A 17,685-nucleotide genomic window follows, 5' to 3' on the forward strand; every position below is an offset into this window, starting at 1 on the left:
TCTTACAGTATCTGAAGGGTTGTCATGGGGAGGGAGAATTAGATTGTATTCTCTTTGGTCCCAGATCCAAGAACAATGGGTTGAAATTGAAAAGAGTCAAATATAGGCTTTTGATGTCAGGAAAATCTTCCTAATATTAGAGCCGTCCAAAAGTGGAATGGGGCTTCCTTGAGAGGCAGTGGTTTCCCTCCTCGGATGTCCTCAAGCAGACCACTGTTCTGGAAAGGGATAAAGGGGGTTCATGTTTAGGTACATAGCTGAGATTCTATGGTTCTACAGTGGCTGCTCCTTGAAAGTGGTGAGAGGATTTTCTGAGTGGAAAAAGGAAAGATTAGTAACTGTTCTTGAAGGATTTGCTTTCCTCCCTCAGAGCTGATTTTTTGGGACATCCAAACTCAGAAAGTCTTACTCTTACTCACTTAATCAAAAGATGAAGAGAGTTATCTCAGCCTGGTCAAACATAGAGTAATCCAGATTCAAGGTAGGAAGAATAAAAGAGAAAGCTCATTTCTAATCCTAGTCTTAACATAGGAAAACACCTGTTTATATTCCAAATCTATCTTAGGAAAATGGGACAAGTTTTTATTTTTATTTTTATTTTTCTAAATCAATGTGGGGGTGAGGTAGGGAGATAATGAAATTATGTAAGTTTGTTATTGTTTAGTCATGTCTGACCCTTCATGACCCCATTTGGGGTTTTCTTGGCAAATGTATCAGAGTGGTTTGCCATTTTCAGCTCATTGTAGAGATGAGGAAATTGAAGCAAACAAGGTTAAGTGACTTGCCCAAGGTCACACAGCTAGTAAGTGTCTGAGGTTGGATTTGAACTACAGGTCCACCTGACTCCAGGGCCAGTGCTCTATCCACTGTGCCACCTAGATGCCCCATAAATTCAGAGATTTGCAAACCTTTAAAGTGCTATATAAATGTGAGCTATTATGATGATATTATTTTGTACCCACTTTTTGATGGATTTCAGATAGAAAGAGTCTGTTGAAAAGGCATTCTCTTGCTATTACTCTTTTATATTTAATGATCTGTGGACCATTGAACTGGAGGATAAAATGACTATTTTGGTAATTGTATAAGAGTATTATGATATAAGTTCATCTTCTGGAGACTTGCTGAAAGCACAATTCCAGTAGCAAAGAGGATGATAGAGATGACATGCATATTGTCACAATTCCATGAGATTTTTATTTTTCTTCTAGGTCTCTATATTTTGCAGGATTTAAATTCCACATAGTTTAGAAATGGTGAGTATTTGTTATGGCAACATCTGTTAAAAATGTTCTCTACTGAGGCAGAGCCAAGATGGCTGAGTGACTTGCTTGAGCTCTCCCCCAAACCCCTCCACATACCTGTAAAAATGGCTCTAAACAAATTCTAGAGCAGTAGACCCCACAAAAAGACAGAGTGAAACAAATTTCCAGCCCAAGAAAACCTGGGTGGTTGATAGGAAGGGTTTGTTGTACTGGGCTGGGAGAGGAGTGCAGTTCAGTGTGGGCCACATAGGCAAAGATGGGGCCACACCAAACCCACAGCAGGCCTCAGGAGACTGAATCACAGACAGCTATGGTGGTTTCCAGACTTCTCAACCCATGAACACCAAAGACAACTTAGAAGATCTGTGGGAAAGGTCTGTCAGACCTGGGTGAGAGAGGAGCACAGCCCTAGTGCAGTCCCAGGTGGTGGCCACAGGGGCAGCAGCTGCTTCTGGAGCTCTGAGCCCACAGATGGTGGGGGGATAGAGCAGCTGATCAGAGGGGAATTGCAGGGATCTCTTTGCTAGCACTGAGGCAGGATTCTCTTGCTTTGCCCATGCTTGGGTCTGGGTCACAGTCCCAGGGTGAGGAGGAGCACTGGTGTGGCTGAGCTTGTGGCAGCGGTGGAGAGGGAATCCTCCTCACAGTTACAAGGTAGAAAAGAGTGTTTATGGTCACTCATAGACCACAGCAAAGGCCAGGAAAGGAGTAAACACCTCTCCTTTGATCATACTACCTTGGAAAAACTGAAAATTTACAGGTCCCTAGAAGTATCTCTGAAAACAGCTGCACAAAACCTGTGAAGGTTGGGACAGTATACCCTCCACACTGGAAGCAGAACCTTACTTTAATAAAGAGTTAAAAAGTCAAGTAATTGGCTGTGAACATGAGCAAACAGCACAAAAACTCAGACTATAGAATCTTACTTTGGTGACAAAGAAGATCAAATATATATATATATATATATATATATAACCAGAGGAAGACAACAAAGTCAAAGCTCTTAAATCCAAGGCCTCTATGAAAAATATTAATTGGTCTCAGACCACAGAAAAGCTCAAAAAGGATTTTGAAAAGCAAGTAACAGAAATAGAGGAAAAATTGGGAGGAGAAATAAGAGTGATGCAAGAAAATAATGAAAAACAAGTCAACAGTTTGCTAAAGGAGACCCCAAAAAAACACTGAAAAAAATAACACCTTAAAAAATAGCCTAACCCAAATGGAAAAAGAGGTCCAAAAAACCGACGAGGAGAAGAATGCCCTAAAAAGCAGAATTAGCCAGATGGAAAAGGAAGTCCAAAAGCTCACTGAAGAAAATACTTCCTTAAAAATTAGAATGGAGCAAATGGAAGCTAATGACTTTATGAGAAATCAAGAAACTAAAAAACAAAACCAAAAGAATGAAAAAATAGAAGACAATGTGAAATATCTTATTGGAAAAACAAGTGACCTGGAAAATAGATCCAGGAGAGACAATTTAAAAATTACTAGACTATCTGAAAGCCATGATCAAAAAAAGAGCCTAGACATCATCTTTCAGGAAATTATCAAGGAAAAACTGCCCTGATATTCTACAACCAGAGGTAAAATAGAAATGGAAAGAATCCATTATTCACCTCCTGAAAGATATCCCCAAAGGAAAATTCCTAGGAATATTGTAGCCAAATTCCAGAGTTCCCAGGTCAAGGAGAAAATACTGCAAGCAGACAGAAAGAAACAATTCAAGTATTGTGGAAACACAATCAGCATAATCCAAGATTTAGCAGCTTCTACATTAAGGGATTGGAGGACTTGGAATTTAATATTCTAGAGGTCAAAGGAGCTAGTATTAAAACCAAGAATCACCTACCCAGCAAAACTGAGTGTAATCCTTAAGGGGAAAAATGGAGATTCAATGAAATAGAGGACTTTCAAGCATTCTTGATGAAAAGACCAGAGCTGAATAGAAAATTTGACTTTCAAATACAAGACCAAAGAGAAGCATGGAAAGGTAAACAGGAAAGAGAAATCATAAGGGACTTATTAAAATTGAACTGTTTACATTCCTGCATGGAAAGATGATATTTGTAATTCATGAAACCTTTCTCAGTATTAGGGTGGTGGGAGGGAACATATATATATATATATATATACATATATATGTATAGATAGATAGAGGGCACAGGGTGAGTTGACTATGAAGGGATGATATCTAAAAAATAAAATCAAGGAGCAAAAGAAGATTGTACTGGGAGAAGGAGAAAGAGAGAGATAGAATGGGTTAAATTATCTCACATAAAAGATGTTAAAAAAAGCTTTTTACAATGAAGGGGAAGAGGGAGGAGGTGAGAGGGAATGAGTGAATCTTACTCTCATTGGATTTGGCTTAAGGAGGGAATAACATACACACTCAATTGGGTATGGAAATCTATCTTACCCTACAGGAAAAATAGGGGGGAAGGGGATAAGAGATGGGGGATGATAAAAGTGAGGGCAAATTGGGGGAGGAGGTAATCAGAAGTAAACACTCTTGATGAGGGACAGCGTCAAAGGAGAGAATAGAAAAAAATGGGGCGTGGGATAGGATGGAGGGAAATATAGTTAATCTTTCACAACCTGACTATTGTGGAAGTGTTTTGCATGACTACACATGTATAAGCTATTTCAAATTGCTTGCCTTCTCAATGAGGGTGGGTGGGTGGGAAGGGAGGAAGGGAGAGAGTTTGAAACTCAAAGCTTTAAAAATGAATATTGAAAACTATTTTTACATGCAACTGGGAAATAAGATATACAGGCAAAGGAGTATAGAAATCTATCCTGCCCTACAGGAAAATAGGAGAGGAAGGGGATAAGAGAAGGGGGTGGGGTGATAGAAGGGAGGGCAGATTGGGGAAAGGAGTATTTAGGATGCATGCTGTCTTGGAGTGGGGGGAGGGGAGAGATAGGGAGAAAATTTGGAACTCAAATCTTGTGGAAGGGAATGTTGAAAACTAAAAATAAATAATTAATTTTTTAAAATGTTCTCTATTTTTATAGCTCAATGTTATGTCTGAGTAGGCAGCAGCTCTGTCTATAATGATGCTCCAGTAGCAGTATATTTTGGGGTTTGTATTTGCAGTATAGGGCTTCATTATCTATTAGTTTATGAAGAATAGACAGCTTCTAGTGTCTAATTGTAGACACCTGAGCATGTCTTTCCAGGTATCTGGTAGATGCTAAATTCTTACAACTAGCAGTGATGTGTTGCAGTTTCTTCCATTTCACTGTATAATTTATATCAAACAATAAGCTCAGACTCCTTAAGAATAACATTTCTATAATTTCTGGTGACTTACTATTAAGAGGACCCATCTGTTAAAAAATAGCAAAAATAGCTTAGTTTCATGAGAGGAATTTTAGTGAAGAGAACTGGAGAAGAGAGATTTTTCACAAAAATTTGCAAACTTTGCATCAATTAATTCAGGCAATTACTCATTAATTAATTAATTAATTCAGGCTACCTTTGTTGTAGACATTGGTGGGCAGCTGCACATTACTGATGGATGTATTCACCCACAGGTTGTTGAAGTGTTCATTGAGATCCAGAATAAATTCATCCCCAAGTTCCACATAATCTCCATTCTCGTCTTTTTCATTGATGAGGACTGAGTTGTAATAGTTAAACTAGAGAATAGGGAAATGAGAGAGACAGAGATGGACCATACATAGATGGAAATGCACAGTGTGAAAGAGAGAAAGGGAGGGAAATGACCTAGATCAGAGGATTCAAAGATGAAAAGATGGACAGACAAACTGAGGCTATGTCCACATATACAAAATGAAGTGGACAATTCAGGCCAGATGATTAATGGCCAAATTTTGTTTATGTCATATTTATATTTATTTCATTTTTTATTTATTTTAAAATACTCAGGATTGTAACAAATGCAATTATTTGAAGGAGGGGTAGGCACAGAAAGGAAGATGAGCAAGTAGGAAAGGGTTTTGGCTTGGATCACCTAGATGATCTCAATTTTCCACTTTGCTTAATATATGTAGACATAGCCAGAGACAGAGATAGAGACAGAGACAGAGTCAGACACATTTTCATAGAGAGATAAACAGACAAAGATAAAGAGTACATCAGTACTGCCAGTTTCTCCTCAAGTGACATGGTTCACAAGAGGTATTGCTTTTCACTTTTTAAGAAATAGTCCTTACCCTATTTGGGAATGACCTGCACTCTCTGCCTCAGATAGGACAATGGTCATAAACCCTTCACTAATGAAAACTCTCTGGTGACACAGACACCAGTCCTTTTACCTTCTTATTCCCCTACCTCTCCCCACTAGACCAGGGGTGGGGAACCTGCGGCCTCAAAGCCGCACGTGGCCTTCGGGGTCCTCAAGTGAGGCCTTTTGACTGAATTCAGGCTGCACTTGAGGACCTAGAGGGCCACGTGTGGCCTTGAGGCCGCAGGTTCCCCACTCCTGCGCTAGCCACTCTCATCAGAGGGAACTCAAAGTGCTCCCAGTAAGAAGGCTACAGCCTCAGTCAGGGTTAAGCTTAGATGTTTCTGAGACTTTCTCCCCAGCAATTAGCCCTGGCATTCCTACTATTTGTCCCCCTATCCCTCAGTTATCTTCTTAACCTAGAGTCAAAGTACGTGGAGGTATACATTTTAAAATTATTTAAACGGAGCTAATGTGGGTTCAGGAAAAACCTCATAGAGAAAAACCCTGCCAAAAATATATTTAGAAATCACTCTATGTCTATACCTGCTGCCCAGACACGTGGCAGATGCCTAAGGTCACACTAGCCACACCTCCGGCAGAGCTTTGGACACAGAGGGGATAGTGAGGCCACAGCAACACATAGGGTTTGGAGTTCCTGTCCTGCAGCTCTCCAGACACTCTCAATCTGCCTCTTACAGAAATGGCATTGGAAACGGGGGGACTTACCACCAGGGAAGCATTGTATTCATGGTTGAGGTCAGCCTCCTCAGCTGCTTCGACGAGTCTCTATGGCACACAAAGACATGGGTGATAAAGACCTGGCATTTAGACAGACTCTTACATAATCAGTTATAATCCCATTGTCCTCTGACCTGGTCATGCAGGTAGACTAGTCAAAAAGGATGTTGATATGGGGCAGCTAGGTGGTGCAGTGGATAGAGCACCAGCCCTGGAGTCAGGAGGACCTGAGTCCAAATCTGGCCTCAGGTACTTACCAGCTGTGTGACCCTGGGCAAGTCACTTAACCCCAATTGCCTTAAAAAAAAGTTTTAAAAAAGAATGTTGATATGCTGGACATTGTTCAGAGGAAGGGGACCAGGATATTTATAAAGGACCTCAAGGGTTGGCTTAACCTGTAAACTTAATGGGGATATGATAGCTGTCTTCAAGTATTTGAAGGACTGCTATAAATGAGTGATTTGCTTTATTCTGCTTGGATTCAGAAGGCAGAACTAGCAGCAATGGATGATGAAGGAAAGGAAGGAAATAAACATCTATTTAATGCTTACTATGTGCCAAACACTCTACAAATATTATCTCATTCTATCCTCACACGAACCCTGGGAGGTAGATGCTGTTATCATCCCCATTTTATAATTAAATAAACTGAGGAAAATAGAGGTTAAGTGACTTGCCCAGGGCATACTGATAGTAAATGTCTGAAGCTAAACTTGAACTTAGGTCTTCTTGATTCTAGGCCCAGTGCTCTATCCTCTGAGCTACCTAGCTACCTTTGGACATATGGGGATTTTCTTTTTCTTTATAATTGTTCAGTTTGTTGGGCGGAGGGGAGGAGGAAGAGACAAGAAATGCTTAAAAAACGAACAAAGAAATAAAAAAAATTAATTGCTGACTGAATAACTTCATCCTAAAGAATTGATAGATCAAAGAACAAATCATAGAAACAATAGATAATTTCATTAAAGAGAATAACAATAATGAGACAATATACCAAAATTTGGGGGATGTAGTCAAAGCTGTTATTAGGGGGGAAATTTATATCTCTAGATACTTTTGTCAACAAAAGAGAAAAAGAACAAATCAATAATTGGGCATGCAACTAAAAAAAATCAGGAAAATCAACAATTTTAAAAATCTCAATTAAATACCAAAATAAAAATCCTGAAAATTGAGGAAGAAATTAACAAAATTAAAAACAAAACCCCTTTGAATTAGTACACCAGGAGTAGTTAAAAAACAACAGCAACAAATAACAACAGAGAGAAACTATTAGCTAATTTGATTTACAAAAGGAAAGAAGAAAATCAAATCACCAATATCAAAAATGAAAAAGGTGAATTTTAAACAAAAGAAAAAATGAGATGATTAGAAGCTATTTTCTCCAATAACATGCCTACAACTTAACTAAAATGGATGAATATTTACAAAAATATAAAATGCTCAGATGAACAGAAAAAGAAATAGATAATTTAAAAATCCAGTCTTAGAAAAAGAAATTGAACATGCCATAAATGATCTCCCTTTGCAAAAATCCCTTGGACCAGATGGATTTACGGGTGAATTCTATCAAACACTGAAATAATAATTCCAATATTATACAAATTGTTTGAAAAAATAGGAAAACAAGGAGTTCTACCAAATTTCTTATATGATATAAGTATGACCTTGATACCTAAACCACGGAAAGTTAAACAGAGATAGAAAACTACAGCACAATATCCTTAATGAATATTGATGCAAACATTTAAAATAAAATATTAGCAAAAGAAACTATAGCAACAAATCACAAAGATTATATAGTAATTAGTTTGTATTTTTGCCAGGATTACAGGGTTAGTTCTATATTAGGAACGGTATCAACATAATATACCCTTTTAATAACAAGAATAACAAAAATCATATGATTTTATCAATAGATGCTGAAAAAGCTTTTGATAAACCAGGAAATTGATTCCTGTTTTTTAAAAAATAGAAATCATAGGAATAAATGGATCTTTCCACTGACACATAACATCTTTTTAAAATTGGGAACCAGCATTATATGGTCTTTCCAATAAATATTAGATCAAGGTAAAGCAAGAATGTATATTATTACTTATTATTCTGCATAATGCTAGAAATGCTAGTTACTATATCAATGAGAAAAGAAAAAGAGGAGGAACAAAACGTTAGGAATCTCAATGGAAAAAGTGGAAAAAAAGTCAGAAGGAAGTGGACCTATCTCCAAATGGAGGCATGATTTGGGTATTTAAGTCACATCATAAGCAAATTATAGGAACAAGGTAGAAATTACCTTTCAGATCTAGAAATAGTGGAAGAGATCATGATCAAATAAGAGAAGGAGAGAAGCACATGAGATAAAATGAGCAATTTTGATTACATAAAACTGAAAAAATTTTTTGCAGAAACAAAATCAATGAAGTTAAAATTAGAGGGGAAACATCGGGAAAAAAATCTTTGCAGCAAATTTCATTGATAAAAGTGTTATTTCCAAGCTATCTAAGGAATTGTTTTAAGTTTGTTAGAATAAGATCCGTTCCCCAAGTGGCAAATGGTTAAAGAATATAAATGGCCAATTCTCAAAGGAAGATACCCAAGCTATCCACAGTCATATCAAAAAAACTCCAAATCACCATTAATTAGAGAAATGCAAATTAAAGTAACTTTGAGGTTCTGCTTTACATCTGTCAAATGGGCAAAGATGACTGAAAGGGAAAATGACAATTGTGGGAGGGCCTATGGGAAAATATGCCCATTAATGCACCATTTATTGGTGGAGTTGTGAATTGCTTTGGCCATTCTGAAAAGCAATTTCCTCCCAAATTACTGAACTGTATATACCCTTTGACTCAGCAATACCACTACTAAGCCTATACTTCAAAGAGATCAAAGAAATAGTCAAAGGACCCATTTGTACAAAAATATTTATAGTAACTCTTTCTGTGATGGCAATGAACTAGAAACCAAGGAGGTGCCTATTACCTGGGAAATGGAAATTGGCAGTTTGTTGGCTCAATAGAGAGAGTGCTAGGAGTTAGGAAGACGAGTTAAAAATTTCACCTTAGACACTTACTAGTTGTGAGACTAAGTCACCTAACCTTTATCAGCTTCAGTTTCCTCCATCTGTAAAATGGAGATAATAACACTTGCCTTATACGGTTGTTGTGAAGATCAAATGAAATAACACATGTAAAGGGCTTTGTAAACCTTAAAGCACTATATAAATGCTAGTAATTTTAAAATTATCATATAAGAATACATTGCTTTAGGAAATGACAAAAGGAATAGTTTCAGAGAAACCTGGAAAGTCTTGCATCAATATAATGACCAGCCATGGAGGACTGATGATAATGGTACCCACTTCCTAACACAGAGATGATGAATGCAGAATGAAACTGATGTGTTTGGACATGGCCAATGTAGGGATTTGTTTGGCTTAACTACGTATTTTTTTTATGCAAGTGTTTTGATCTTCTTCCTCTTCTTAAGGAGGAGGGAGGTGGAGGGAGGAAGGAAATGTTTGGTAATTGAAAAATTAAATAAAATGAAAGATAAAGACAAATATGGCGTATTTTTGTTGGAACACCATGGCTCAGAAAGAACAGCCCAGACTTTAGAGAAAGTCAATTGGGAATAAGGAGTTATGCTTGGAACATTTCAAGAGGTAATTAATCATTTATCTAGTAACCTAGGGGGATATTTCCATGCCCCCTCACTTTTGGAATTAAGAGAAAGAGACAATATTGAGTGAACCCCTGTATACTACCTAATAGCCCATGAATGCAGGGATTTGACAGTTGGATAAAAGCATTTTCCTTACCTGCTGGTTAATTCCTGAAATTCCTCTAATTGAAACTTCATTTCACTATTAGAAGTATGGCTTTGAGATTAGTAACATTAGTATCTCAAGGACCATGACTTCATCCTTATGGGAACTCCCTCCACCAAAATAGCCTTATAGAATTACCTAAGACTTAGAGAATTTTAGTAATATTAATAATAACAATAGAGAGCATTTATAGTGCTCTAAGGTTTGCAAAGCACTTTACAAATTTCATCTGTTTTATCTTTACCACAATCCTAGGAGGTAAGTACTATTATTATCCCCATTTAAGTGACCGACTCAGAGTAACATACTTCCCACAACAGTGTCAGAGGCGGGATTTGAAACCTGGCCTACTGCCAGTTTCAGCTTGTTGTCCAGTATACCAGAATGCCTCTCTATGAGAAGTAACACAATGACTCCACTTCAGGTTAATGTGTAAGTGACTGATTATACATCTTTGGGAGAGATTTTGAAAGCAGGACTGGAGTAGGAGCTCAAACAGAGAAGAGAATTTCAAATTTTGTTTGCTTTATGATTTTGCCTGAGGCTGACCTTATTATAAAACACTGGGGAGAACAATTTGCTTGCTCCTCCATTGATCTCACCATTGATCTTGGTGCAGAACTATGTACCAAGCATATCTCGGCCTATCTGTCAGGTCGTATTCTCCGAATGCCTCCATGTTGGGCCCAAGTCATGCCCTATTGGTTATCCATGTTTCTTCTGTATTTCACTATTGTCTGTATGTTGTCTACCCATGTCAGTACTATTTGTCTTACGCTGTCTTACTCCACCCTGAGGGTGGAGGCTATGTCCCCGTAATTCAGTTTGTACAATATCTAGCACAGGGCCACAGAGAGACACTTAAATGAATACTGCGCATTTGGATGCTCTGAGGCCCAGGGGAAATTACAGCTCTTGTGTGTGTCTTGACTGATTTGGTTTGAACACAAAGTCATAAACACGGCTCTTGCGTTCTGCCACCTTTTCCCCTCCGCCACTGTCTACAAACACTTGGGAGTTTATGAAAGGAAAGAGTTTTTGGTGAGAGAGAGCTTTTTACAAATTTTTGGTTACTTTGCATTCACTCATTCATCTATCCAATCAGCATCTATTGCACATTATAGGCACTGAATGTGAGCTTATGCCATTGGAAGCCTTGCTGGCACTCCAGGGTAACCCTACAGCACCTGAAGCTGTCACCTTGTCTTCCATATCCTTAAGTAACTCTTTCGGGGCTGTGAGAAGAGCAGAGAGAAAAAAAAAGCTAGGGAAGACTAAGGCAATGCAAGTAGGTCCCGTCCTCTATGTGAGACAGTAACATTAGTTCCATGTAAGGGCCAAGAGGAGGAGGAGGAGGGTGGGGGCTGACGGCAGAGGAGACAACAGAGATTTCCACCCAGATTTTATTAAGCATTACCTTCACAGCCTCCACTTTCCTTCGTAGCATGCTTTCCATCTCTTCAGAGAATTTCTTCACAAGCTCCAAGCCATCCACTTCCTTAATCTTCAGACTGGACTCTACATCCTTGTACTTCTATCCAGAGGAAAGTCAAGAAGATGGTTGGGATACAAGAATTCTTATGGCAGATGGTGGCACAGTGGATAGAGTGTTGGGCCCAAAGTCGGGAAAACTTGAGTTCAAATCCAGACATTTACTATTTGTGGGATCCTGGGCAAGTCACTTAATAATTGTTTGCCTTGGTTTCCTCGACCGTAAAATGGGGTTAAATAGCACTAACTTTGCAGGGTTGTTTGCAGGTTTATAAAAAAAAAACAAAAAACAACTTAGCAAAGTGCCTGGAACAATAGCAAGCAATATATAAATGCTTATTCCCAGCCATCACCATTCTATGTTTTGTTGGAAGACTGCCCTAATTGGGGCTGTCTAGGATCCAACTGGGAGCACCCACCTTGGTGACTAAGATTTAGATGTGCTCCCTAATTATTTCTCAGACTCCATTAGTACAAAGCCCTAAATTTAGCACTTAATTATATAAGTGCTATCTCTTATACTTCGAAGAGGCTTTCCTCTCACGTCTCTTCCTTTCAGGCCTAAATCACACATCACGTCCGCCATGACCAAATTGTTTGGGCTATTTTTCTGGTCTGATCCTTTGAACAGTTCCTCAGGAAAGCTGAGAACAGAGGTGAATTTAACATAATGATTATAGAATCATAAATTTCGAGCTGTAAGAGACCTCAGAGATTAATGAATCCTGCCTGTCTCTGCATTTAATCACTCCATTTCCTAAGGCTATGTTCAATTGCAATTATGACTTCAAACACAAAAAAATATGTTTAAAAAGATTGAACCAGAATTTAAAAAGAAAGCGAAAATTATTTCTCCTGTCTCAGAGTTTTGAAAGCACTTTGTCAGAAACTCTCTTTTGCCCTTATCAAATTCTATCTTGTATCATACTCATTTGTGTTCAGCTTGGATTGATTAGGCCCCATTAGACTAAATGTACCTCAAGGACATTTTTTTATCTTTGTATCTTTAGTTCTTTGAGGTGGCATTCTAGAGAAGCTTGGAGTCAGGAAGATTTGTGTTCATTTATTAGCAGTGTGGCTCTAGGCAACTCAATTCACCTCTCTGTGCCTCAGGAAGTGCTCTAGGATTTATCTACTGCCCAGATGGAGGGAGTTGATGTGCTAGGAATATGGAATTGCAGATTCTTCTGGAGACAAATATCCCTAGTGCCCAGAACATTTAATACTGCCTTGTGTAGCATTCTTTAATTATTTTATGTATGAAAAAGTCTTATCTCTTAATGATGTTATAAGCTCCTAGAGGGTGAAGATTATCTTCTCATCTTTTAAGCTCTCTCACAATACCCTGCATTACAGGGGCAGGGATTGGACCCATGATTTCACTGGTATAGGGAAGTCCTTAATGAGAAACCTCTCTCTATGAGGTAGATCACCCCCTTTTTTGTAACTTATAGTCTTAGAGAGTTGCCTAGAGCACTGGGTTAAGTAATTAATTGCCCAAGATTACACAGCCAGGATATGTCAGAAACCTGTTTGAACCTAGATTTTCCTGGCTCTGTGATCAGCTCTCTATTCACTATACTATGCTATCTGTCCCTCTACATTGTACATCATATGTAATAATAAAAGCTCAATAAACATAATTCAATTTTTCTCTAATGATTTCAGAAGGCACTTTAGAATGCTACGGTGTCCTAGAGTTTCATGATTTGGACCTGGAGTGGACTTTAGCTTAGCATGGCACTAAATCTGGAAATTAATTTAGGTAACATTATAATTTTTTATATAATACTGGCTAGTCCCAACCATGAACACCAACTATTCAATTATTTAAATTGTTTTCTTTTTAACTGTCTCTAAATAAGTTCCTTGGTAGAAGGACTTCCAGATATTTTCTGCATTTGTAGTTATTTTGAATACTTCTCTTTCTATTATTTTCTCTTTGGTTGCTTTATAGAAATACTATTGATTTTGGGGGATTTATTTTGTAATCTTTTTGTAAAAGACTTTGTAAAACTGAAGCTACTAATGGTTTTTCATAGTTTCTTTGCTGACTTGCTAAGGTTTTCTGTAAACCATCATATTAGCATTTTTCCTTTTTTTGCCTACATTTATACCTTTAGTTTCTTTTTTCTTGTTGCTATTTCTATAATTATGTAAGATAATAACAAGAAAGGAGGGCATCCTTACTTTATTCCTTTCTTTATTGAGAAAATTTTAATGCAAGAGTCCTTTGCTTTTTTGTGTCATGACCACTTTGGTAGTCTGGTAAAACTTAGGGATCCTTTCTCAGAATAAGATAACAAAGGAAACCAATCATACTGAAATACAATTGTCAAAATACTTTAAAAACAAACAAACAAGTTCACAGACCCCAGGTTAAGAAATCTTCTTCTAGGATTTCTCTGTTGAAAATAATGCTAGCTTTTGGTTTTTGCATTCAGAATTAATCAATTCTCTCTGAGAACTGGAGGTGGTTGGCATTTTCCATCATGAGTTGAGGCCAGATTTGAACTCAGATCTTTTTGACTCTAAGCCCAGTACACATCTAGCTGTCATGTGCTTCTATTTCACTGTGGCCTTTGTAGCTCTGACCAGCTACCCCACATCCCTTCATGTCCCATATGATTGCTATTTGGGAAATCTAGGCAAAGGCTCAAGCATGTTCTTGAAGGTTCAAGCCTTCTCATCCTAAGAACTTTCACTCACCCTTTTTACATATTTACTTTCTAGCCCACTTCGCCAAATACCCCCATACCCTCTCTTATGAATTGGTGTGGGGCGGTGTTACCTTCTTTAGCAGGAGAGATCCAGAGTATTTTGTCACCAAGGCATAGAGGTCTCCACCAAATGCATCTGCCCAGAGCTTCACACTACCAGGAAAGAGGGACATACTCACATTCACATAAATATGCTTTACCACCCCTGAAAAAATGGCCCATGTCAAGGAAAGGGGACTAAAACTTCAGCCATAGTCTGCAGACAAGACCCATATAAAGCAGGAGGGGAATGATATCCAAGGTGTAAGTGTTACAATCTATTACAACATTCAGGTACAACACAAGTGGCATCTATTTGATGGGGATAATGATAATAATAATAATAATATCTCACATTTCATTTTGCTTTGAGGTTTACTTCCCCACGGTAATGCTATGAGGTAAATAGTATTTTTTTTTTTTAATCAAATCTGCGATTATACCAGTGTGGAATATTCCTGTTGCAGCTAGGTGGCACAGTGGATAGAACACTGGGCCTCGAATCAGGAACACCTGAACTCAAATCTGGCCTCAGACATTTTCTAGCTATGTGACCTTGGGTGAGTCACTTAACTCTGTTTGTCTCAGTTCCTCATCTATAAAATGAGCGGGAGAAGGATATAACAAACCAATTCAGTATCTTTGCCAAGAAAGCGCCAGATGGGGTCACGAAGAATTGGAAACCACTGAACAACAACAACTATAGTAGAGTATTCCTAATATGGAAACTCTATCAATGATGGTGATTCGGAGATTGCCAACTTTTTTTTTTAACTTATAGTCTTAGAGGGCTATATCAGACATTGAGATGTTAAGTGACTTGCCCAGAGTTATACACCTAGAAAGTGTCCAAGCCAAAATTCCAGTCTTTCCATTATACTGTGATTCTTCTGTTTGGCTTTGGATTCAGAGATGAGAATGGAGGCCTGGGGAAGGAGAAAAGGAGGGAAATGGGGATAATAAGAGGACAGTGTAGAATCGTAGAATGTTAGAGCTGAAAGGAACCTCAGAGATAATCTAGTTCAGCATTCATTCTACAGATGATGAAACCATGACCTAGAGAGAACAGGTCATAGAGTCACAAAATCTCAGGGCTAGAAGGGACTTCAGAGAGCATAGTACAACTCACACCTGAGCAAGAATGTTCACTGAAGCATATCCAATAAGAGGCTTTGAATTCAGAGCAATGATGCAAGCTTTGGAGAACACAGGAAAGGAGGTCAGTGACCCAACCAAAGACTTTTGGGAGGAGGTGAAGCCTTGGACTAAAAGAAATCTCAAGAATTCCTTTAGTCGCAGGCCCAATGCATTTATTTGTTTCTTTGATGGTAGGGTAGGTTCTATTGGGCTAGGGGGGAGGGGTGGGAAAGTCATTGGGAAGTAGGACTTAAAAAGCTGCGCATCAACAAAACACTAACTAGTCTATTCTCCAGAACTACAGCCAACTCATGCTGGTTCGTAATCAAAGGATAATAGTATGAACTTTAAAAATACTGGGCCGGACATGTATGTCATGCTTGATGTGCAAGGATGGAATTCTAGTTAAGCATGAGAGGCTGACTATCAAATTGGGTTTACCACTCCCTTAACAAAGGACAACTGAGGTTAAATACAAATACTCCTGAGATTCTCATTCAAATGAAAATAATTGATTATATCCTTGCCTGAGAGCAGATTTTGTGAAGAAGTGAGAGAGCGCAAGGGTACTGCTACCTGAAGGGAAAACTGGGGGAGGGACATCAGATAGAACAAACTGGTGTAGACTTTAAGAATCCAGGCTCACCTCTATACCATGAAGGACAAAAGAGAGAGGAGAAGAACTTTATTTTGGACTGTTAACCATAACCAAGCCTAACCAATAATTTAAGGTGCTCTGTGATTATAGATATTAAATAGATAGGCAGCACTGAGTGATAGAGTTAGCCACAGGAAGACCTAGACTCAGTACCCACTTCTGACTCTTACTGGTTGGCTCCATGTTCTACAATCTACAACTATAAATTGCAGAAGAGGGGCCAACCTACATAGGTAGAAGGGGTTTCATCATGTAGGGATTCCCTATGCTAGTAAAATCTCAGGTTCTGTCCTCTATCTCCAGGTAATTGTAGTTGCAATACGCCCTCCCCTTCATTATCTAATAAGGATGCCATTACTCCTGAACATCACTCTAAATGAGCTTAGGATGAGATAGATGTGTATCATAGTAATATGGACTATTAGTCCTGGGGATTAGTTATGCCTAATACCATTTGTTGAGTAGGATTCCAAATGTTTACAGCTGTGACTCCCAAAACTGATGAAATTTTGAAGAAAAGGGGAGGATAGAACATGGGGTGGGGAGCTTTAAAACAGTTTGGGGAAGAGGAGCAAAGATGACTTGGGGGACAGAGGAATAGATCTCAGGGATTTTTAGAAATCATCTAATACAAATTCTCATTTCACAGGCAAAGAAATAGAAAGAATGTAAGAGAATTGAGATAATATGGACAGAATTGATTTAGAAGGTTGTGCATTGAATAGGAAGTATAGACTAGGGGAACTCTCAGATCCTTCCTGACTCTAAGATTCTATGAATCTGTAAAAACAGAAGTGGCTTGTCCCAAGCTTATACAAATTATAAATCCTGAAACTGGGATTACATAGAGAAAAAAAGACTTGTAGATGGGGAAATGAACACTTACGTTTCCAGAGGTATCTTCTTTTGGCTCTGGGTGAAAGGCAGAAAAAGGCTGATGAGCAAATAAAGAAAAAACACCCTCTTCTGCAAGAAGGTCCAGGTGACCAGCTTTGGAGGGGAGTGAATTCTGGATGAAACATTGTCTGCATAAAAACTCAGAATCCCAGGCATGGTGTCCCTGTTGGGGTGACAGGAGTGGAGAGCTGTGGGGCCCATCTAGGTCCGCATTCTATTATCCGCTTTCTGCTCTTGTATGCTAAGTGTACAAATTCCACCTTCTCCACCCGGCAGGTTCTAAAGGACTCAGAGCTTCTCAGATGTGACCCAAACAGCAAAGCTCATAGCAGTCAATCACAGGTTAGGATGGTTTAGAGAGAGTAAAGATTCTCCTGTCTTCATCTGGCACTAGCCAAGCAAAGAGTTAGTGTGTAGGGTAGGAAAGGGGAAATAGCAGGGGTTAGTGAGCCAAGCTCGGTGATGACGAAAACCTCTTAATCCTCCACTCCAATCCGCTAATCCCCAAAGAAACAGCAGGGATGGGGGAGGGGTGAGATCACTCAGGATTGCCCTGATTTCAGGAGACAGGATTTCTTCTTTCAATCAGGGGTCAGAACCAGCCCTCCTACAGCCTAGCTTAAAAACCATGGTCCTGTTTCTGCAAAATAGTCTCCTCCAACCAAGATTGCCATTTCTACCTGTCTCCTCTCTGTGGATTCAAGACAGTATCCAA

The 17,685-nt window shown here is 38.7% G+C and overlaps 1 protein-coding gene across 1 annotated transcript in view; it reads right to left on the bottom strand.

The window, feature by feature from the left end:
• The window catches only part of CACNA2D4 (calcium voltage-gated channel auxiliary subunit alpha2delta 4), a 163,442-nt gene extending 146,271 nt beyond the window's left edge, over window positions 1–17,171 (bottom strand). The window contains exons 1-5 of the mRNA XM_027857342.1: window positions 16,960–17,171; window positions 14,311–14,392; window positions 11,446–11,562; window positions 6,185–6,244; window positions 4,745–4,907 (exon numbers count right to left, since the gene is read on the bottom strand). Coding sequence (XP_027713143.1) covers window positions 4,745–4,907; window positions 6,185–6,244; window positions 11,446–11,562; window positions 14,311–14,392; window positions 16,960–17,171 — 634 coding nt within the window. The remainder of the gene's footprint in view (window positions 1–4,744; window positions 4,908–6,184; window positions 6,245–11,445; window positions 11,563–14,310; window positions 14,393–16,959) is intronic.
• Window positions 17,172–17,685: the final 514 nt, after the last annotated feature.

Source organism: Vombatus ursinus, unplaced genomic scaffold (genome assembly GCF_900497805.2).
Source record: "Vombatus ursinus unplaced genomic scaffold, bare-nosed wombat genome assembly UNPS02012082.1, whole genome shotgun sequence".
Lineage (NCBI taxonomy): Eukaryota > Metazoa > Chordata > Mammalia > Diprotodontia > Vombatidae > Vombatus > Vombatus ursinus.